Below are 23,653 nucleotides of genomic sequence, written 5' to 3' on the forward strand. Positions count from 1 at the left end.
TAAAAGACAGATTGTCGGACTGGATATGCCATTTAAAAGAGATGCACTTTAAATATAAAGAAATCATTTAAAAGTAAAAGGAAAGAAAATAGATATTACACGCAAACATTAATCATGAGAAAAGTAGAGTGCATATGAATATTAATATCAGACAAAGCCAACTTCAGGACAAGGAGTACTACCACGTAAAGAGGGAAATTTCATAATGTTAAGAGTCAATTCATTAAGAAACATAACAATTATCAATACATATTCTCTTGTAAAATGGTGATGTCAGATCTGGCCTAACTTCAGGAGGGATAATGACCAGGATCAGTCCAAAGCTGATTCCCATGAGGCAGATGTCCAACATACCTCCACCCTCCAACCTTTTTACCAATTCTAATACCAGCAGTCCCTCCCATGACACTCTTTTACTTCTTTTCTGAGTTCAATAATCTGTTGCAATGGCCACACAGAACTCACAGACCATACTTACACAGTTTAGTGGTTTATTAAGGAAGTTAGACAATACAACTCAGGATCAGGATCAAGGGGTTATAATTCAACATCAGGATCAGGAAGCATGTAGGCAAAGTCTCCCTTCTTCAGTACAGGATTGCTCTCTCAGCTCCTTTCGGCTGTGGAGGCCTCCTCTTATGCCCGAGGACAGGCTCCTCTTGGCCCTGCCGTTTGTCACTACTAACTCTGCCGCAAGGCCCCTTCTGGGCCTGTTGCCACTGACTGCTGCTAGGCCCCTTCTGAGCCTCTAGCTGTCCTCAGTATTTAACCCTTGACCCGTATTACAGCTCTTTTAGGAGGTTCCTCGCCTCCCCTCTCTCTCTCTCTGCTTCTCTCTTCTTTCTTCCTTCTGCTTCTTCCTGATACTTTTCTTCCTGCTTCTTTCTGTCTCAAAAACCTCTGTAGGGCTGGCTGCTTATATCTACAACTCTTGTCAATTTCAAGGCATGGCTCTCCTACCAGGGCCACTAACTGACCAATTCTCTCTCTGTAGGCCACAGATACTTCATTTGCATAGTAGGCTACAGACACTTCATTTGCATAGTATATTGACTAACCCCTGCAAAACCAAAAAAAAAAAAAAAAAAAAAAGAAACCCAAAACCAAACAAACCCGTTGCCTGAATCCCTGCAAGGTACACACCAATCACAGGGCAGGCTGCAGCAAAGGACCAGGCAGAAAGTATCAAACCATCCTTGTTCACAGCTTACCCAGGAAATGTCAGTCAACCTGAATAAAAGTAACAAAACCTCTGGGGTAGAAAACTAGGGTAAAGGTAACTCCACAGGTCTTAGGGGAAAAATCTCTCAAGCTTTTTTCCAAAGAATCAAGGCACAAGGTCACGTAAAGGAACTCATTTCAGCACAGCACCTAATAACAGAGTTTCAAAATAACCTGAAGCAAAAACTGTCAGAAATGAAGGAAGAAATAGAAAAATACACAATAATAGTTGGAGATTTCAACACTCCTGTCTCAGGAATTAAGAAGAGCTAAGAACTACAAGAGAAAATCAGTAAGACTTGAACAACACTAAACTCAACAACCACTGAATATACATTATTTTTGAACGCACATGGAATAATAAGCTAGGCCAAGCAAATATCATAGAATAAGCTTACTTTTATCATCATAAACCATCAATAGCAGCATTTTATTTTCACGTTCTAGTAATATAAAACTTTATGTAGAAAATCAAAAAGTTGAAAAGAAAAAAAGAAAAGATCAATTGTGAAGACAAGTTCAATTTGAGTAAATGTTCCTACTTATGTAGTCATCTAATAACAATCAAATAAGTAAATTGCATTAAAGTATCTTAATTATTTAGTGCTGCTTTAACAGAAATATCACAAGTGGATGACTTTAACAAAAAGAAATTTATTCTCTCAGGCTAGGAGGCTAGAAGTCCAAGTTCAGGGTGCCAGCTTCAGGGGAAGGCTTTCTCTCTCTGTCAACTCTGGGGAAAGGTCCTTGTCATCAATCTTCCCGGGTTGAGGAGTCTCTCGGTGCAGGGTCCCAAAGTCCAAAGAATGCACTATTCTCCTGGCTCTTGTTTATTGGCGGTATGAGGTTCCCATGACTCTCTGTTCGCTTCTCTCTTTTATATCTCAAAAGAGACTAACTTAAGACACAATCCAATCTTGTAGACTGAGTCCTGCCTCATTAACATAACTGCTGCTAATCATGCCTCATTAACATCACAGAAGTAGGATTTACAACACATAGGAAAATCGCATCAGATGACAAAATGGTGGACAATCACACAATACTGGGAATCAATGGCCTAGGCAAGTTAACACATATTTTGGGGGGATACAATTCAATCCATGACATTCCACCCTTTGGCCCCCCAAAATTCATGTCTTTGCCACATATAAAACATATTCACCCCATCATATCACAGCAAAAGTCTTAAATCAACTCCAAGACCAAAATCCAAAAATTCCTCATTATCTGTGAAACCCAGAATACAAGTTATCTGCTTCCAAAGTACAATGGTGGAAGAGGCACAAGCTAGACATTTCCATCACAAATGGGAGAAACCGGGGGGAGAGAAGGAGTAACAGGCACCAAGCAAGTCAGCACAACACATTACATTACATTAGCCCCCAAGGCTTGAAAATAATTCTCTGTGCTCTGAGACCATTTAGACAATAGGCCTGCCTTCCAGACTCTGGGCGTTGGCCACACTCTCTGGATTCTGAGTAGAGGTCCCCTGGCTCTGGGCCTCAGCTCCGCCTTCCAGGCCCACTGGAACAGCAACACTGCCCCCTCAGCTTTGGGCAGCCCCATTCTCTTAGTCCAACTGAGCTGGTAACCCTACCCCCTTGGCCCCGGCAGACCTCGTTCTTCTCCTCCTTGGGTATGGCAGCCCCATCCCCTCAGCTTTGGACAGCAGATCTGGCCTCGTACTGCTGGCACTTGTGAAAGGCACCCTACACTCTGGAACCGAGTTGGTGAAGATCTGACTCTTTGAAATCCAGGAGGCTGTGGCCTCAACCTTTGAAGCCCCAGAGGCCATGGCTCCACCCTTGGAGACCCCAGAGGTCGTGGCGCTACCCTTTGAGACTGAAGCAGCTCTGTTTCCTGTGTTCATTGTCTCTTTAGCTTCTGCTTCCTGGTTCCTTGGCTTCTCAGCCCCTTGGGCCTTTGAGCCTAGCAGCTCTACTCTGCTGAGACAAGTGTTTCAAAGCTCTTCAACTCCACTGATGAGCACCTGGAGGCACCCCATTCCAGCAGTAAACTTCGGCCGAAAGGCACTAAGCTCTCTTGCTCCGTGAGTAGGCAAGCTCCATGGATAAGTACCCCACTCTGCCAGGAAGCCTCCTGCCATAACACTCAGCTCTCCCGGTCTGTGGGTCAGTTCCTGCGCTGTCTTGCACTGATTTCCTGGTTCTGCTGCTGCCGTTTCTCTGCTGCTGCTTCTCGTCGTCTGCGCCATCTCCGGTGTAACAACTTTCCTCATTTCCTTCTGAGTCCTCACCAGAATTGTCTTTGATGTCCATAATTTCACCAACAGTCTCTTCAAGGAAGCCTAGGCTTTTACAATCAAGCACTTTAAAACTCTTCCAGCCTCTATCCATTCAGTTTCAAAACACTTTCCACACTTCAGGTATCTGTTAGAGCAACACTCCACTCCTGGAGCCAAATTCTGTCTTAGTTATCTAGTGTTGCTATAACAGAAATACCACAAGTGGACGGCTTTAACAAAGAAAAATCTATTCTCTCACAGTCTAGGAGGCTAGAAGTCTATGTACAGGTTCCTCATGTACACAATTAAGTGTTCTGGAATTCTCATTCTTTGAAGTGTCATCCATAACTGTTATGATCCATACACAGTCAATAAAACACAGTCAATAAAACAGAGGTAAACATCTTTCTGGTATTCTCTGCTTTCTGCCAAGATCCATCTGACATCAGCCATGACATCCCTTATTCCACATCCTCTTCTGAATTCGGCAGTTCCATGTCAATGTACTGCTGCAACCGCTTTTCAATTATCCATTAACAGTCAGAACGTGGAATGTACGAAGTATGATTCTAGGAAAATGGGAAGTCGTCAAAAATGAAACACATAAAGATCGACATCCTAGGCATTGTTGTTGTTGTTAGGTGCCATTGAGTCGGTTCTGACTCACAGGGACCCTACGCAGCAGAAAACGACACACTGCCCAGTCCTGCGCCAATCTCACAATCACTGTTAAGCTTGAGCCCAGTGTTGCAGCCACTGTGTCCATCAATCTCACAGAGGATCTTCCTCTTTTTCACTGACCCTCTCCTTTACCAAGCATGATGTCCTTCTCCAGGAGCTGGCCCCTCCTGATAACATGTCCAAAGTGTGTGAGACGATGACGTCTCGCCATCCTTGCTTCTGGCTGTACCTCTTCTAAGACAGATTTGTTCATTCTGCGGGCAGTCCACAGCATATTCAATATTCTTTGCCAACACCACAATTCAAAGGCATCAATTCTAATTCAGTCTTCCTTATTCATTGTCCAGCTTTTACATACATATAAGGTGACTAAAAACACCCTGGCTTGAGTTAGGTGCACCACAGCCCTTAAAGTGACATCTTTGATTTTTGACACTTTAAAGAGGTCTTTTGCAGCAGATTTGCCTAATGCAAAGCATTGTCTGATTTCTTGACTGCTGTTTCCATGGGTGTCGATTATGGATCCAAGAAAATGAAATCCTTGACAACTTCAATACTTTCTCTATCATGATGTTGTGTACACTCCATGTTCCAATTATTAGTGGATGTTTGCAGCTGTTTCTTCTCATTTTGAGTTGTGCCACGTAAGCAGATGAGGATCCCAAAAGCCTGACTCTCGTGAGCTGAAATGGACTGGTATGAGCCATTTTGAATCAGACAATCATATAGTCTACTATGCCAGGAATAACAATTAAAGAGGAATGGCGTTGCATTCATCGTCAAAAAGAACACGTCAAGATCTATCCTGACGTACTAACTATGCTGTCAGTGATAGGATAATATCTATACACTTACAAGGAAGACCAGTTAATACAAGTATTATTCAAATTTACCCACCAACCACTAATGCCAAAGATAAAGAAACTGAAGATTTCTACCAACTTCTGCAGTCTGAAATTAATCAAACATGCAATCAAGATGGACTGATAATTACTGGTGATTGGAATGCGAAAGTTGGAAACAAAGAAGGATCGGTAATTGGAAAATAAGGCCTTGGTGACAGAAACAATGCCGGAGATACCATGATAGAATTTTGCAAGACCAATGACTTCTTCACTGGAAATAGCTTTTTTCAACAACACGAATGGTAACTTTATGAGGTGGACCTTGCTCGATGGGATACACAGGAATCAAACTGACTACATCAGTGGAAAGAGACAATGGAAAACTCAATATCATCAGTCACAACAAGGTCAGGGGTCGACTGTGGAACAAGCCTTCAATTGCTCATATGCAAGTTCAGGCTGAAGCTGAAGAAAATTAAAACAAGTCCAAGAGAGCCAAAATACGACCTTGAGTATATCCCACCTGAATTTAAAGACCACCTCAAGAACAGATTTGACGCTCTGAACACTAATGACCGAAGACCAAATGAGTTGTGGGATGACATCAAGGACATCATCTATGAAGAAAGCAAAAGGTCATTTGATAAAACAAGAAAGAGAAAAGACCAAAACAGCTGTCAGAAGAGACTCTGAAACTTGCTCTTCAATGTGGAGCAGCTAAAGTGAATGGGAGAAAAGATGAAGTAAAAGAGATGAACTTAACATTTCAAAGGGTAGCTGGAGAAGATAAAGTATTATAATGAAATGTGCAAAGAACCTGCCAAAAGGGAAGAACACGCTCAAGAGTTCTCAAGCTGAAAGAACTGAAGGAAAAATTCAAGCCTGAAGTTGCAATTCTGAAGGATTCTACAGGCAAAATATTGAATGACGCAGGAAGCATCAAAAGAAGACGAAAGGAATACAGTCACAGTACCAAAAAGAATTGGTCAACGTTCAACTGTTTCAGGAGGTAGCATGATCAGGAACTGATGGTAATGAAGGAAGAAGTCCAAGCTGCACTGAGGGCACTGGCGAAAAACAAGACCCCAGGAATTGATGGGATGCCAACTGAGATTTTCAATGAACAGATGCAAGGCTGGAAGTGCTCATTAGTCTATGCTAAGAAATTTGGAAGACAGCTACCTGGCCAACCAACTGGAAGAGATCCATATTTGTGCCCATTCCAAAGAAAGGTGATCCAACAGAATGTGGAAATTATCGAACCACTCCTGTTATGGGGGGTCAATCCGAACATGAGTAGGAAAAACATACACCTAGCTACAAAACATTAAAGGAAATATTTGTTTATATTTTAAAGTATGATGTGCTAAATTTTGTAAAATATTTTATGAGAATCACATCCTGAGAGGAGACTAAGTAGACAATGCCTTCTGCTAATAATAAACATATCCTACACTCCTATAGAAACAGTTTTCACATTTTTCAGAAACAAATCACTTTAAGGTATAAAAACATGACATTTTATAGAAACAATGCACTCTTCTTTCAACGAATACTGATCAACTGCTTGCTAATTACATATGGCTGTCCCATGGCATTTATCCCTAACGTTTTACAGATGTGAGTGATATTCTCAATTACAGACTTTACAGAGAAGCAAAACCCCACTTAACTGTCTCCGTGTCCTGAAAGAATGCGCTCTCCTCCATCTGGCCCATTTCTCAGAATCCAGTTGTGTCAGACTGTACTCACCTTCACCGTCCCCCAGCAGGAGTGCATAGATGCGCTGGCGCACCGGGCGGTAGACGAAGGCCTGGCTCGGTAGGGCCTGGTCGAGCTCATCCTCCAGGGTGTTGCTGCACTCGATCTCCCCTCTGCTCATGACATTGTACACCAGGTAGCTTTCACCCCAGACGTGGTGTGCTCTAGCAACCTGTTCAAAATTTAAATACAAGACAACTGACTTTTCCTTGGAAACAAATTGTTGTTGCATGCCGTTGAGTCGATTCTGACTCACAGAAGAGAACTGCCTCATAGGATTTGCTAGGCTGTAATCTTTATAGGAGCAGATCGCCAGGTCTTTTCTCCCAAGGAGCTGCTGGGTGGGTTTGAACCACTAACCTTTCAATTAGCAGCCAAGCACTTAACTATTGTTCCACCAGGGCATCTTTGGAAACAAAAGAGTAACCTCCAAATAGAAGAAGTCGCACACTCTATCAACCGCCAGCTACCTTAAGGCTCTCAGAAGTAGATGACTGTCATTCACATGTGTGACATCACACGGCATGTTTCCTTTCCTTTGGGCTTCCAGGCTTGAAACTATTTAATTTCTCCCCCTCCTCCTGTTTCCCACCATGTACTAGTCCTACCACATTTCCTCAGTGGCCTCTCATCCATTTGGCCACGTTATACCCTCCCAGCAACCAAGGGCTCATTACTTCTTGCCTCTGTTGTGATAAAAGGCTCCTAACTGAACCCCTGCCTCCAGCTGCCCCACTCCAGAGTTTCCTTCAGGCCACTGCCTGTTATCTTCTTGAAAGGTCCAATCACTCCCCTCCTCCAAGCATGTGAGCAGCCACCACAAGCGCTTCACCTGACACTCAGACCCAGCTCAGGAGGCGACCAGTGTCCAGCCTTGTGCATGGCTTCACCACCGTCACCATCAGATGGGGAACCTTCACTGATACTTGAGAACCCTCAGTGCCCCTCACCTGCTCCCCGAGAACCCTCAGTGCCCCCTCACCTGCTCCCCGAGAACCCTCAGTGCCCCCTCACCTGCTCGAGAGCCCCCTGGACGCACACCCACTCGAGAGTCCTCAGTACTCCCTCACGTGCTCAAGAACCTGCAGCACCCTCTCACCTGCTCCTCGAGAGCCACCTGTACCCCTTGCCTGCTCGAGAGCCCCTTCTACCCCTCATCTGTTTGAGAGCACCCTGCCTGCTGAAGAGCCCCCGTACCCCTCACCTGCTAGAGAGCCCCCTGTACCCTTGCCTGCTCAAGAGCCCCCTCTACCCCTCACCTGTTTGACAGCCCCCTGTACCCCTCACCTGCCTGAGAGCCCCCCATACCCCCGTCCTGCTCGTGAGGCCCCCTATACCCCTCGCCTGCTCGAGGGCCCCTCACCTGCCCAACAACCCTCAGTGCCCCTTCCTCAACTCCTAAAGAACTTTCAGTGCCCCTTCACCTGTGCTGTCGACACTGGTTCCACCCGAGTGCGTCTCCCTTCCACACTTTCACTTAGATGGTCACCTTCTCCCCTAACTCTTTCTGCTCCCCCAGTCAGAACTAACCGCCCGCTGGCCTCATGGAGCTCATGGAGGCCAGGCTCATGGTACCTGTCCAGTCTCTCCTGTTAAATGATAAACTCCTTGAGATTAGACACTGTATCTGCTTCACTCAGTCGTTTGTTCGTAGCGCTTTCCTGAGCAAGGCCACGAGCCTCCTTGCTACGCCAGCATGGTGCAGGCAAGCAAGGAGCAGACAGGACAGAAATTAATTCTACTTTCTAGTTAAATAAGCAGCCAGGTTCAGAAGGCCTATAATGACCCCCACCCCCCGACAGATTCCATTTTCCCGTGAAGAGTTCTTGTTACTGCTGGGGTAAATCCAAGCTACCACTCAAGGCATTTAAAATGTGGTATTAGGACAACCTGGAGTAGCAGAAGCTGTGAATCAGTATCTCACTCTCTGCAGCTGCTTAGTGGTGGTTCCAGTTACACTGGTTCATTGCCGCAGACTTGAATCTTCGTCTCTCCGTCCCTCACTTTCTCCACATGCAAACTGGTTGTGATAAAGGGGCAGCCCCAGGACTGCCATGGGGTTAATGAGCTAGGACTGAGGAGCACGCAGTCCATGTGGCTAAGTGTCAACCATTATTCATCCACGTGGGCTGCTCCTCGGGACTGAGACATATTCCAAAGTCTCGACTTCACTGCTAAAATGTCTCTGAAGCAAGGCAGGCCTGCTAGCCACCTCAAGGTCAGCAAGATTAAAAAAAAAAAGTTTTTTTTAAAGAGTTGCTTAAAGTTGTGTCATAGACTATGGACTTGATACTCCCCCAACTGCAGGCCATCAGGAGTGACCTGCTCCTCCCTACCCTTCTGATACAGAGTAGACCAGAAGCATCACAAGTCACATGTTTTGTGACCCTTTCATGCAGTGCCCTGCCCTAGGCTTCGCTGTCGTAGCAAACGCCGGCCCCAGTAAGGTCAGGCTCCAGCGCCACCTCTTCTGGGGCCGCCTCCCTGACCACCATGACCCACAGTGCTCTCTCCTTCCAACGACCACAGGTCTTTTCTGTGATGTTCACATCACGCATCACACGGCCTACAGTGCGAGTTGTCACGTGCATCCTGTCACACTTCCTAACTCAGATGCCTGCTCTGGGACCCCACCGCACGTAACCACTGCAGGTGGTCAACGAACACTGACCCACCCACCGACAGACAGGTTTTCAATCACAACATGTTCAATCTGGGTGGGCGTGTCTACATACCTCTAAGATTTCAGGGTCTGAAACCATGGTTACTTCGTGCTTGATTTCAGGGTCAGAACAAGGAGTTACTTGTTGCTTGATTTCAGGGTCTGAACTCATGGTTACTTGCTTAATGTCAGGGTCTGTACACATGGGTACTTCTAGCTTAAATTCAGGGTCTGTATACATGGGGACCTCTTGCCTGGATTCAGGGTCTGTACACATGGGGACCTCTTGCCTGGATTCAGGGTCTGTACACATGGGGACTTCTTGCTTGGATTCTGGGTCTGTACACATGGATACTTCTTGCTTGGATTCAGGGTCTGTACACATGGATACTTCTTGCTTGGATTCAGGGTCCGTACACATGGCAACTTCTTGCTTGGATTCAGAGTCTGAACTCATGGACAGTATTTGCTTGTCCAAAGTTGTTACAGCTTTGGATTTTTTGAAAAACCATGGAGATTTCTGTCCTGGCAAAAGATATGATGCCACTCCTCTATAAAAAAGAGCTTTGTTTGGTCCCAAAGGCAGCATCTCTTCTAGTTTTTTCTCACCTTGATGCAAGCGAAGGACTTTAGCTATGTGGTCCGCCACAGCCAGGATGACGTTGCCTCTTTTGTTCAGGTTCTCTTTTACCGAGGTGTAGGCAGACAGGCACTTGTACCGAAAGCTTTCAAACATGCCTTGTGGGATTACGTCGTTGCCGAGCAGACAGGCTAACAGGGGCAGGTCCGTCACACTGAGACACAGGCTCTCGCAGAGCTTCTCCCGGCACAGCATGACTGTGTCCAGAGTGTCCAGGCAGAGCTCCCGGATGGAAAGGTAGGGACAGGTGTTGTAGATCAGGTAGTCAGTGTCCTCGCCAAGGACCCCGAGGCACCCATCCTGGAGGCCGAGTGAGGCCACCTCGTAGTCGGCCTCCTGCAGGGAGCAGTGGGCCTCCTGGCCCAGGGCCTTCAGGGCGAGCTGTGTAAACACAGCCAGCCCAGGGGGGATGAAGAACATGTGCCTGCCAGGCTGCTCGCCATGAGACTTGATGTACTGGAAGATCCTGGAAATCTCCCTGCTGTTCTTGCGTCTGCGCTTCACCCACTCGTCTCGCTTGTCCTGCTCCACTATGCCATCGAAAACGAACACCAGCTTGATGCCGACCTCCGCGAACGCATTGACAAAGTTTCGCAGGGCAGAAAAGTACTCTCGCCACTGGCCACCGCAGACCCAGGACTCAGGCGTGTACCAGTACCTGATACAGCACATGGCGTCAACCACGACAGTCGGGGAGCAGCCTGGGTGCTTGCTCCGGTGGCGCTCTGCCAGGTCTCTGAGGTTCACTACCGTGCATATGTGTGGGCAGGTGCTCCCCACAAATCCCTGCAGACCCCGCACACCCATGACGAAGAGGACCTGCAAAGAAAACAAACGAGTGATCGGTAATGGCGGCACTGTCTCTAGACGCCGGGCCCTTCTCAGAGAAAGCACAGCGGTCTTTAGAACCCACTCTCTCTATCTATCCACCGCCCATCTGTGAGTTGTTCATGCTGTGGTGGCTTGCATGTTGCTGTGATGCTGGAAGCTACGTAACTGGTGTTTCATATACCAGCAGGGTCACCCATGGCGGACCAATTTCAGGAGAGCTTCCAGACTAAGACTTGAAAGAAAGGCCTGAATATCTACCCCCAAAATTAGCCAATGAAAACCCTATGGATTACAACAGAATATCACCCAATTAAGTGCTGGAGATGAGCCCCTGGGTTGGAAGGCACAAAGAATACACAGTGGTCACAACAATGGACTCGAGCACACCGATGATTGTGAAGACAGCACAGGACCAGGCAATGTTTCGTTCTGCTGTACCTGGGGTCACCATGAGTTGGAGCCGATTCGACCGCAACTAACAACAACTCTATTTCCAAAGAAACTCTTGTCACCGAGGTAACATCATATGCTGATTGGGAGCCTAGTAAAACACGAGGTACTTCACTTAAGCGCAGGTGAATTACCCGGGTTAGACTTTCACAGGGCTAGTACAATGTAGCAATCTTTAAAAATCCTCACTTCCTCAACCAAATTAAAAAACAGGCTAACAGTTTTCAAAGGAGGAATATTTCCCATCTAGGGAATCCAACAGAAGTTATTTTTAAACCTAAAACATCAATTGACACATGCAACATGGATGATTCCCAGAATAATTCTACTGAGTGAAAGGAGCCAGGTGAAAAAAGAGGACATACGTATGATTCCATTTACACAAAACTCGACTTCATCTAGAGTTACACTGATCTATAATGACAGGGAGCAGATCAGAGGTTGCTGAGGATGGGGATGGATGGGAGGGAGGGACTGACAAAGGGGAAACTTGACTGTGGTGATGGTTCCACAGGTTTCGTGGGTGTGCACACGTTAAAACATCAAATTGTACAACTTCAATACGTGCAGTTTACTGTATGTCAAGTATACCTCAATAAAGTTGTTTTTAAAAACTACATAAAAATTTACTATGCTAAATGTTCATAACATTTAAGACACGGACTTTAATAGAAAACTGCTCATTCTAAAATTTAAAAACAGATACAAGAGTTAGAAACCCAAAACGTGGAAAAGATCAAAGTAGACTATCCAGTAAAACCTGAGAAAGTCAGAACCTATGTAAGGCAGAGACCTGTCAGAGAGGGATAAGTCAAACATTTTCTACTAATAGACAGCAACAGAAAAGTAGTAAGACTGAGTTCTGTCAAAGGTGGAAAGTTTACGAGACCTGGAAAAATACCGCAGTCCCGTCGAGTTCCAGCTCTCACAGGTTTCACCGTACAACACAGTGTAAGATGCCCTTCTGTAATATGGCAGCATCAGAGGTCCTCTAACTTCACGAGGAAGAGGATGGGGCGAAAATCAAGATCAGCCTCAGCCCCAAGCTGATCCCAACTTTTTAAATCAATTCTGATACCAGCTGTCCCTCCCACGGCACTCTCTACTTCTCTGCTGGGTTTGATAATTCGTTGCTATGGCCACACAAAACTCACAGACCATACTCATGATTATAGGGTTTATTAGGGAAGTAACAGGTTACAATTCAGGATCAGGAACTCTCAGGATACAGTCCTTCCATCAGGACAGCTTCTTCTTGGCTGCTGCGTACTGGGCCCTCGCTCTCGGCCTGGGCCGCCACTCGGACATATATTACAAAGCTCCTCAGCTCTGTTGCTAAGTGCCCAGAGACACTCCACTCTGCCAGGAAGCCTCCTGCCCAAAGGTTCTCAGCTCTCTCCCTCTGCAAGTCAACAAGCCTAGCTTGCCAGTCCCACCCACTGCCATCCTGTGCCGTCTTCAGTGTTACAGCTCTCTCTGTCTCCTGGGTCTAGGAGGTTCTCGGTGCAGGGACCCTGGGTCCAAAGGATGTACTCTGTCCCTGGCTCTTCTTCTTGATGGTAGTGAGGTCCCTCTCTGTCTTAGTCATCTAGTGCTGCTTTAACAGAAATATCAAAGTGGATGGCTTTAACAAAGAGAAATTTATTCTCTCACAGTCCAGGCTAGAAGTCCAAATTCAGGGAGCCAGCTCCAGGGGAAGGCTTTCTCTCTCTCAGCTCTGGGGGAAGGTCCTTGCCATCAATCTTTCCCAGTCGCGGAGCTTCTCAGTGCAGGGGCACCAGAGCCAAAGGACTCACTATTCTCCTGGCTCTTGTTTCTTGGTGGTATGAAGTCCCCATGCACCTCTGCTTGCTTCTCTCTTTTATATCTCAAAAGAAATTGGCTTAAGACACAACCTAATCTTGTAGACTGAGTCCTGCCTCATTAACATAACTGCCGCTAATCCCACTTCATCAACATCATAGAGGTAGAATTTACAACACATAGGAAAATCACATCGGATGACAAAATGGTGGACAATCACACAATACTGCAAATCATGGCCCAGCCAAGTAGACACACGTTTTTGGGGGGCACAATCCCTCCAACCTCTGGGATTGGTTCCCTTTAAGCCTAGCAGGATGGCAAAACTGACCAATCCGCTATAAGGGTTCCATGCATCTTATTTGCATGGTCCCACCCAATCATTCTGTGGGAGTTACAGGACCATGGCTAGAAAGGCCATATTAAAGCAATTCACTGCACTGCACTTCACTAGATAATCGACAGATGATAACCAGTGGATAATCAATAACTACTGGTTTAACAGTGCTTGCTATTGCTCAGCACACACACCGCACGCACATATCAAAACAAAACAAAAAGTCCTTAACACTTAGACAGCAGAACAGACACCTCTCTTCAGCTGGAATGAGGGCAGTAGCTCACGGTCCACAGGGCCACAGAGTGGATGACAGCCCCGTATGACAGCACCCTTGCCACTACCAGCTGTGACTGTAAGAATGGTAAGAAGGCCACCTCTGCTACGCACAAGAAGAGCACATGAATTCACTACCAGGCTGAGGGACAGCCCCTCCCAGGGTTATCTTCAGAAATTCACTGACTGTTAACAGACACTGCTCCAAATGGTAGAAGTTGGGGTTATCTGCTTAATAAACATTAATAGTTAAAATATATCAGACTTGTCTGATGTGAAGAGCACATGTTATCATGAGGGATCGGTCTCTGGAGAAGGACATTATGCTTGGTAAAGCAGGTCAGAAAAAAGAGGAAGACCCTCTATAAGATGGATTGACACAGTGGCTGCAACAACAGGCTCAAGCGTAACAACGATCATGAGGATGGCGCAGGACAGGGCAGCGTTTCACTCTGTCATGCGTAGGGTCACCATGAGTCGGAACAGACTTGACGGAACTTAACAACAACAACAAAGAGCACGTATTTTATGCTGAAATTTGGGCATACCCTGCTCATGAAGTTACTAAATATCATGGAAAACATGAATCCAATTACTGGTACAGCATCTCTTGGAAACAGAGCTCAGGTATTTGAGTTACCAACTCGCAATCCGATCGTTTCTCACAGGTAGTTCTATGCTGGGACCCTGGGCTGGGCCCTGTCTAGGAAGGTTATCCTGCATTTCTGAAGCAGGGTGATTTTTCCCACACCACTATAACATGGAAGGTAGGGGACAGGCTTGGGAAAGGGGATGCAAAAAACATGAAGAAGGTGGGCTGGAAGAGTAAAACCCAACACCTAGATTTCACACATTGCAGGCCACCATTTGATGCCCTGCTGCTCTGAGTTACGCAGGCCTTGTGAAGTCTGTGGATGGTCAGAGGACCAACGGTCCTAAGAGCACCTGGAATCTTCCAGAGGCAGAGCCTGGCTTGGTTTCAACTCTGGGAGAGAAGATCCCACTTCGGCCCCATAGACCCTGGGGGGAGGAAGCCACTCAAACTCTGGAGATGATCCAGCAGGCAGAGGGTAAACCCAAACCTGCCTCCACTCCCAGCTCTTGTCACCTTCAGGGTGGTGCCTTTCTTCATCAATAAAAACAGATTTTTGTTTCAAGTATTTTCCTACTACAGCTGCAAGTGACAACACTGAATTTCTCAAGATAATCTATTTCCCAAGAGGTCAGGCCTACTCTTTTGCTTTGATTTTATTCAAATGTTTTTCCTCCTTTCTCATCCCAAGGGTGAAAAACTCACTATTTTAATTAAGCAAGTACTAGTTTTTCCTGCCTTTCACACTGCTCATTTCTCAGTCTTGAACCACAAATTACCTTTGGAGTATTACATTACCATGAGCTCTCCCAGCATCCACAAAGGAGCTCAGGCTGTGCTAAGGTTCCTCCCAGTATCTCAGCACCTTCAAAGTGTTAAATACTCACATACCCCCACCCCATTCCCCAATCTCCAACTGCCATTCCAGTGCAGCAGTGTGAGAGGAAACGTTTAAGACAGCGAATCACACTGTGGCTACTGCTTTTTCAAATGATTATTTTTTCTGTTTTAAGCCTTTTATTGCTGAGAGCACGTGCTGAGCCTTTCATTCTCCAAAGGTAGTTACTATAGGATGACTGCAAAAACCATATACGCAACACACGCAGGCAGTCCCTGACTTACGCAGGCAGTCCCTGACTTACGCAGGGAGTCCCTGACTTACGACATATCCGAGTTACCAAGAACCGCACTTACAACCGTCTGCGGGTGTGGGTTTTTTTTTTGGTACATCTTATGGTCAGTAATATATATTATATACATACAATGTTGGAACCCTGGTGGTGCAGTGATTAAGTATTCAGCTGCTAAGCAAAAGGTCGGCAGTTGGAATCCACTGATTGATTCCTGGAAACTGTATGGGGCAGTTCTACTCTGTCCCATAGGGTTGCTATGAGTCGGAACTGACTCCACGGCAGGAGTCTTTTGTTTGTTTTTTAACACACAACGTTACAGCGCATACTTTGCTGATGCTCTCATTCTCACATGTTCACTCGCAGATGCTCGAAGATCAGACTTATAAAGATACTAATAATAAGGAAAACTAAATACAGAAGAGGTATTCGACTTATGTCAGAAGCGACTTGTGACAGAATTGTTGGAATAGAACCTTGTCATAAATCAGGAACCACCCATAAATACATTTTTATATTACATATGACACGTATGGGTTTTTTTTCCCACCTGCAGATCATGCCCGGAATGTTTGCTGCCTTGGGAAGAAACCAGAAGTCCTGCCTCATCAAGCAGAGTCACCGTCCTGCAGGGGAGATGACGCTGTCCACTGTTGCCCCGACACCCGCGTTGCGCCGGGCGTAGGAGGAGCCCAAGAAACACTTGTGAGTGAGTGGATAAAGAGAATCAAGAACCAACGAATTCACAGACCAACTGCAGGAAAAGCGTGTGACAGTCACTGCCCTCACACTGACAGACTGGTCTGGGGACAAAGCACAGACACAGGAAATCCCACGCAGTGCCCGGCAAGCAGGCACAGCTGCGAGTGTCCTGGAACATGGCCCCACCCGAGAATGGCCTCACGCTCCCCTACAGCCACCACCTGCCTGCAGGGACAAGAGGAAAAGATACAGAAACTCTCTGACTCTGAGACACTTACAGACGTGAACAAAGGGGCTCACTTTGGCTCGTGGTGGGTGGGAGGGGGCATGTCCAGAGCACCGCGGATGGATGGGATAAACAGACCGTGTGCCCACGGGGATGCAGAACAGGATGAGCAGCTGTGGACCCCTAGAGACATCCCAACACCTCCGTGGCACCTAAGTGCACCTTCCAAAAGTTAAGACATAATTCTCACAGAAAAACAAAGTGAGTGCATGGGAACACGTGTCCATGTCAGGAATCAACAACACAGCCTGGAGACCGCAATGGTGCTCACAGACAGGTGTTCCCAGACAGGTGTCCACAGGCACCCACAGACAGGCGCCCACAGGTGCTCACAGACAGGCGCCCACAGACAGGCACCCACAGGTGCTCACAGAGAGGTGCCCACAGGTGCTCACAGACAGGTGCCCACAGACAGGTGCCCACAGGTGCTCACAGACAGGCGCCCACAGACAGGCACCCACAGGTGCCCACAGACAGGTGCCCACAGGCGCTCACAAACAGGCACCCACAGACAGGCGCCCACAGGTGCTCACAGACAGGCACCCACAGACAGGCGCCCACAGACAGGCGCTCACAGACAGGCGCCCACAGACAGGTGCTCACAGACAGGTGCTACAGACAGGCACTCACAGGTGCTCACAGAAAGGTGGCCACAGGTGCTCACAGACGGGTGCCCACAGACAGGCGCCCACAGGTGCTCAGACGGGCGTCCACAGGTGCTCACAGACGGGCACCCATAGGTGCTCACAGACGGGCGCCCACAGGCGCTCACAGACAGGCGCCCACAGACGGGTGCTCACAGGTGCCCACAGACAGAGTACATGAGAAAGGTGCTTGGAAACCACTCTTTAAGTGGAGATGACCTGGTCCATGTCCTCCATGGCAGTAAGACCGTGACCTCTATAGGCAGAAACCTGAAAAACAGCACCTGATTCAGTGTGTGGGCACCAATCCACAGCGAGCAGTGAAGGAGAGGCGGCACGTCCTGGGGAGAACTGTCAGACCACAGCACCGTGCTAACACAGCACGGTGCCGACCCGGCGTGGTGCTGACACGGTACCGTGCTGACACACGTTGGGTCATTTTTCTGACAACGTTAACACGCCGGCTGGCCTCAGTGTGGAGTATTTGAGGACTGCCCTTTCTCCTCTCCTACTGATGGCGCCTAGCAGGTGACACTTTTGGGGGTGAAAACAGGGCCTGCCACGGACAGGTCACAGTGTCTGCCAGCGACTGACAGATGAGCAACAGGTGAAGGAGCCAGGAGTCAGGCCGTGACGGCTGCAAAGCCGCAATAGCTGCCCTAGAGAGGCCCCATCAGGCCAGAACGTGCTTCAGTGCTGCCTGGACTCAGGAAGGCCCGGCACCCCCAGAGGCCAAAGGACCCTCCATGACATGGTTGGCCAAGACCACTGGTGCCACACTGCAGAACTTGTGGCCATACCACACGGAGAAATCACAGAATGACGGACAGCACTGCCTCACTGATGGGAGGCTCCAGAGTAAAACTGACAGAGGAATCAAGTCCCAACTGCCCACTTCACAGCAGTGAGACCTAAATTCTACAAGCATCACTTTCCTGACCTGAAATGGTTTATAAGACCTACCTCCTAGGTTGTTCTGGTGCAACTTTATTTGTATTGTATCATAAATCTGTTCATCAAGTATTTATCAGCTGCCTAAAGTTTAGTACAATCAGTCAAGTCTGAAACTATCTCAAAACAAAGCCATGTAAATTTTGGTACGGTTTTACTATATTTAAGATTTTTACAAGCTAGATTTTTTTAAATATCAGGAATGTATTTGTTTGTAAAAGAAAATTTTTTTTTTTAATTAAAAAACGAACCATGTTCTTTGTAGAAAACTCAAAGAAAGCACATACATACACACAAACCTACCCATGATCTCATCTTCTAAACACAACTACAAACACTCTAGAGGACATACTTCAGCCTATTTCTATTACTCATTGTGTTTTTACAAATTGGACTCATATCTTCTATAGTCTGCTTTTATGTCTTAATTTATGCTGAACGTACTCCTGTCATATCAACCTTCCCCTACAGCAGTGTTTTTAACGGATGCACAGTGTGAATACAACATGCGTTATTTAACCTGACTGTTCAACGTGTAGGCTATTTCCAATATTGCACACCATAAATAAGAATGTGAACCACATCCTTGTATACAAATCTTTGAGTACATTTCTCATCATTCCCTTGGGATAAATCTTAGACATGAAATTCCTCAGCCAAAGCATAAAGCACTTATACGAGTTTTTCCCCAGTAGGGTTGTACCATTTATAGATCCATTCGTAACTTATGAATACTCAGTTCTCCTCAATAAGACCCCGTAATTTTTTCAAAAATAAGTTTAGTTCACTGATTCATCAAGCAGTTCTGTGCCGGGCACTATGAACAAGGCAGGAAGGTCCCTGCCCTCTAGCAGGGTGGGTGGCTCTAGCAGCTTACAATCTAGCCGAGAAAACAAGCAACAATCACTTGGGCCTAACTGGGTGCTAGGATAAGAAAGAACAGAGCACAGGGGGAATACTTAGCGGGGAGACCCAACCCAGTTTAGGGATCAAAGATGGCACTGAGACTTTAATGAAGGCAGCATGGCCAAGTGACAATGGCAGAGAGCATGCAGGTGAAAAGAACGAAGCAAAAGTGACAAAAACTAAAATATTTTATAAGTTCATAAGGTATCTTTTTTCCCCCTAAATGGATGCTTCTAAGGTATTTAGAACAACTATTATTAAGTAGTTCAACATATCCTGCAATTTGTTTATAAATTTTTTCATCAAACATGGAAAATGTGGCGGGGGGAGGTTTCTAAGGGCTCCCTGTTTCAAGGGAGGATGTGGTGCAACGGGTTCCTTTATGTGGCCTTTTGCCTTGGTTCTTCGGAAAAACAACTTAGATTTTCCTCCCTAAACCCTAAGTAGTAGCTGCCAGCTTTGTGCTAGTTCTCTGAGAAAACAATTTAGGGGACCTCCCAAGTTATTTTCTACCTCGGAGTGTTTGTTACTTTTGTGGGGGTGGGGGGGCAGCCTCTGCCAGGAGAGAAGGTTACTTTCTACAAGACCTGAGGTGACTGACATCTCCTGGGTAATTTAGGATAGGTTGGGCTCTGGTCTGGTGAGGGAGGCCCTGCCTTGTAACTGACTACAGAAAGGGCCAAAACACAGAGGTTTGGGGGGGCCTCTTGTTGATAACAGCTGGGAAGGGAGGATGTCCTTTGAGATAAGGAGGCTCTGTGCTTAAAACTATCCCAGCCCAAGTTAAAAAAAAAAAAAAAAAAAGTGCAGCTCAGTGAGTTGCTGGCTAAGAGCTGGGCCAGTTAGCTTAGAGCCACTGCTGAGGGAACAGCAGCTCAGAGAGCTGAGCTCAGTGGAGTGGAGAGGGGCAGAGCTGAATGTGGCTGCAGAGGCTTTCAGCTGGGCCAGTTAGAGAGGCCGATGGTAGAGAGCCCAATGGCAGAGAGGCCTGCCCAGCAGAGAAGACAAGTAGGGTCCCCTCCTGGCAGAGAAGGCAGCCACCCAGGAGAGAAGGAAGCTGTGCCTGCTGACTGCTGGCTGAGGGCAATGGCACCGGCTGAGAATGGTCGAATGCGCTGAGGAAGCAATGTGCTCTTCACTTCGGGGACCCTTCCAGACCTCGCCCATGTGCTTCCTGATGCCGATCCCAAGTTGTTGCTGTTACTTTCAAGTTGATCCTGATCCTCAGTTGTCGCCTGTTAATTCCCTAATAAACCACCTAACTGTGAGTATGGTCTGTGAGTTCTGGGTGGCCACTGCAATGAATTATCAAACCCAGCAGAGAAACAGACTGCTGTGGGGCGTGGCTAGTGTCAGAAATAATGGAAAACTGGAAGGGCAGAGATACACGTGACCTTTGCCTCACAGGGTCCAGCTTTGTGCCGATCCTGATTCGTATCCCTCATAATTTTGACAAGTCATATACTTTAGAGTAAGAGTGAGAAGAGGAAAGGTGAGACTGGGGTGGACGGGGCCAGATCGTGAAGGTCTGTGCAAAGCTGCTGAGGCTCCTGCACAGGTCACATGAGGTTTGGATCCTAGAAGCACGGCTGTGCCTACAGCGTGAAGGACGAATGGAGACAGGCAAGACTGAAGACAAAAGAGAGGCTGTGATGGACATGGGTCATTCTGGCTGCCCTGCCCAATATCCAAAACCGTTCCTACTTGGAAGAATCCAGAACTGGAGGGATGCAAAGGCCACTTCCTCTCTGCTGGCCCCCAGTGACACCCTAAGGGCATACGGTCTCAGCCCAGCCAAACTCACACACCATCCAGCAGACATTCATCTACTGCGCGCTGTCCTCGGGTCCATGCCAAGGCAAAGTCCCTGGCTGAGGTGCTGACCTTGAGGGAGGGAGGTGAAGGCTCAGAGTCAGTTAGGGAAGCAAGCAGATCAGTGGTTACTGGAAGACAAAGGAGGGTGGTTCACAAGTATTCCCACGTCAGAACTTATCAAACAGCACGCTTCATTCCAGAAGCCCCACAGCCAACTGTACCCTGGTCCTGCTGGCTGGGACTGGATCACTGGCCCAGGTCCGTGTGCAAAGACAATGGGGAAGTGAGTACTGGCTCTGTTCAGACTCCACTGCGGGAGGGAACCACAAGTGACCTTCAGGAGGCAGCCTGCCACAGGTTCACAGCAGTCTGGTAAGGCCCAGATCTAAGCCGCTGGCCCTAGAGACTGGGCTCTGTGCACCAGGCCCCAGCCCCACCTAACACTGCTGAAGCTGAGTGCAGCCAGCAGCCGCTGCTGCTGCAGCCATACACGCCAGCAGACAGCTTACGCCCTCCACAACCACCCTTCAGGGTGTGTCTGCAGCCTGCAGATCGCCCTCACTAGAAGCTGTCCTAATCTCTATGGCCCGCTAACTAAAAACAGTTGCCGTCGAGTTGACTGACTTATGGTGACTGCATGTGTGTCAGAGTAGAACTGTGCTCCATAGGGTTTTCAATGGCTGATCTTTTGAAAGCAGATCGCCAGGCCTTTCTTATGAGGTTCCCCTGGGTGGATGAGAACCTCTAATCTTTTGGTTAGCAGCTAATACAATGGCTGGGATAGAAAAAGTGCTCTGGCTTTTCTGAGCAGCCAGGACTCTGTATTCTTGGCCTCTCCTTGTGCCACTGCAGCTCTAAAAACCCCTAGAGACAGATGGAGCACACGATAAAGCCACCGTCGCTGGGCACAGAACAGAGGAAAACGTATGCACACCTGTAAAAACGCCTATGACACTTCACTCACTCAGAACTCAGAGTAAACAAACACCTTGTAAATAAGAAGTTGGCGAATCAAAGCTTAAACACTTTGTTCGTAAGAGACTTCCAGGCCTGTGCATTGTTTCTCTATTCAGTCTAACAATCAGCTCCCAGGCCCACAGGAGAGATTACAGAAAGGGCAGCTTTAGGCAGGCAAACGGACCGCAGTAAGCAGGGTTGACAGCTGACACTGGGAAATGACAGGCAGAAAAACTAAAAAAAGGTGAAAGATAAAACTCCAAACGGGAAACAGGTCTATATGCCTCAACAAGCCTGAAGAACGTCACTGTTTACATCACCACATAACAAGTCACATTTGAAATGTTTACTCAAGACCATCAAGGAAAGTTTATATCACATTCAGCATATTCTATTTAAGAAAGCAAGGGAATAATTTATTCTATAAAAATCCCCATCTTGAAAGGAATATGCTGATGCTTAAATGGGCAAAAGCGGAAGCTATCCAGAAAACACTGCCATTCAGTGGCTTTCCTGCTGTGTGGTGGGCCATGCATTTATTGTAAATGGCTCTATTTACAACTCACATGAAGCCATGGTGTATGCTGACAGGTATGTTGAAGGATATAATTTGGTCCGCGTTATATTAAGTGTTCTATAATAAACCACCTAACTGTGAGTGTGATACCATGATTAATGGAGAAAAGACTGAAGTTGTCAAGGATTTCATTTTACTTGGATCCACAATCAACACCCATGGAAGCAGCAGGCAAATCAAACGACATACTGCATTGGGCAAATCTGCTGCAAAAGACTTCTTTAAAGTGTTAAAGAGCAAAGATGTCACTTTAAGGACTAACATGTGCCTGACTCAAGCCACGGTGTTTTCAGTTGCCTCATATGCATGTGAAAGCTAGACAATGAATAAGAAGACCGAAGAATTGATGTCTTTGAATTATGGTGTTAGTGAAAATAGTGACTATACCATGAGCTGCCAGATTGAACAACTCTATCTTGGAAGCAGTACAGCCAGGATGCTCATCGGAAGTAAAGATGGTAAGACTTCGTCTCCCATACTTTGGACATGTTATCAGGAGGGACCAGTCCCTGTAGAAGGACATCATGCTTGGCAGAGGGTCAGCAGAAAAGTGGAAGATGCTCAACGAGATGGACTGACACAGTAGCTGCAACAATGGGCTCAAACACAGCAACGATTGTGAGGACAGCACAGGACCGGGCAGTGTTTCATTCTGTTGTACACAGGGTCGCTATGAGTTGGAACTGAGCCAAGAGCACCTAACAACAACAGAGCTAACCTAAATATGCTTCTCTTTACTGAGTAAAATTTGTTTTCAAGAAAGGGAGGCTAAGGGAATGACCTGTTGTGCCAGCAATGGCCCTGATTTACTGCACGACTGAAGACAAATCATTTAACCTCTTTGTACATCAATGATTTCCCTATCTGTAAAAATAAGATAATGGTTTACCTCTCAAGTTTGGTGGATTTTAAACAACTACCATAAAGTCCTTTAGAAATGCCTTATTGTATTTGTGTAAATAGTTTAAACTTTAAGTAACGTGCTTTAAATCTCTGACGATTTTTCCAGCAGAACACCTTACAGAGAAACAGATGTCTAAAACCAAATTAAAATAACAGTGGTTTTATACTTCTTATAAGGCTCTGTAAAAATAACTGACAGCATTAGAGTGGCCTCATTTTCAGAGTAATGAGAGAAGGGGTCCAGTGAACTCCTCTGAGGGTTTCCAGTCTCTAACCCTAGTTTCCATGGAGACGAGAGTTCCTTGTATGATCTCACTTAGGCCGACTTTCCTCCCACCATCGTCTTTTCTTGAAGGAGGTGGCACACAGCAGTGAAGTAAATCTAACAGCCTATATTAACCTTCCAACAAAGGAGTCACAGAGGTTCTCCCAATA

At 46.7% G+C, this 23,653-nt stretch overlaps 1 protein-coding gene across 3 annotated transcripts in view; it reads right to left on the minus strand.

The window, feature by feature from the left end:
• The window catches only part of FAM120B (family with sequence similarity 120 member B), a 67,970-nt gene that overhangs the window by 41,155 nt on the left and 3,162 nt on the right, over positions 1 to 23,653 (minus strand). For 2 of the 3 annotated variants that reach the window (XM_023728432.1, XM_023728422.1), the window contains exons 2-3: positions 9,492 to 10,877; positions 6,748 to 6,928 (exon numbers count right to left, since the gene is read on the minus strand). In XM_023728432.1, coding sequence (XP_023584200.1) covers positions 6,748 to 6,928; positions 9,492 to 10,865 — 1,555 coding nt within the window. In that variant the 5' untranslated portion in view covers positions 10,866 to 10,877. Of the gene's footprint in view, positions 1 to 6,747; positions 6,929 to 9,491; positions 10,995 to 23,653 lie in introns of those variants that run through there. The other variant, XM_023728429.1, reaches the window with a different exon arrangement.

The sequence above is a fragment of the Trichechus manatus genome, unplaced genomic scaffold (genome assembly GCF_000243295.1).
Source record: "Trichechus manatus latirostris isolate Lorelei unplaced genomic scaffold, TriManLat1.0 scaffold00002, whole genome shotgun sequence".
NCBI lineage: Eukaryota > Metazoa > Chordata > Mammalia > Sirenia > Trichechidae > Trichechus > Trichechus manatus.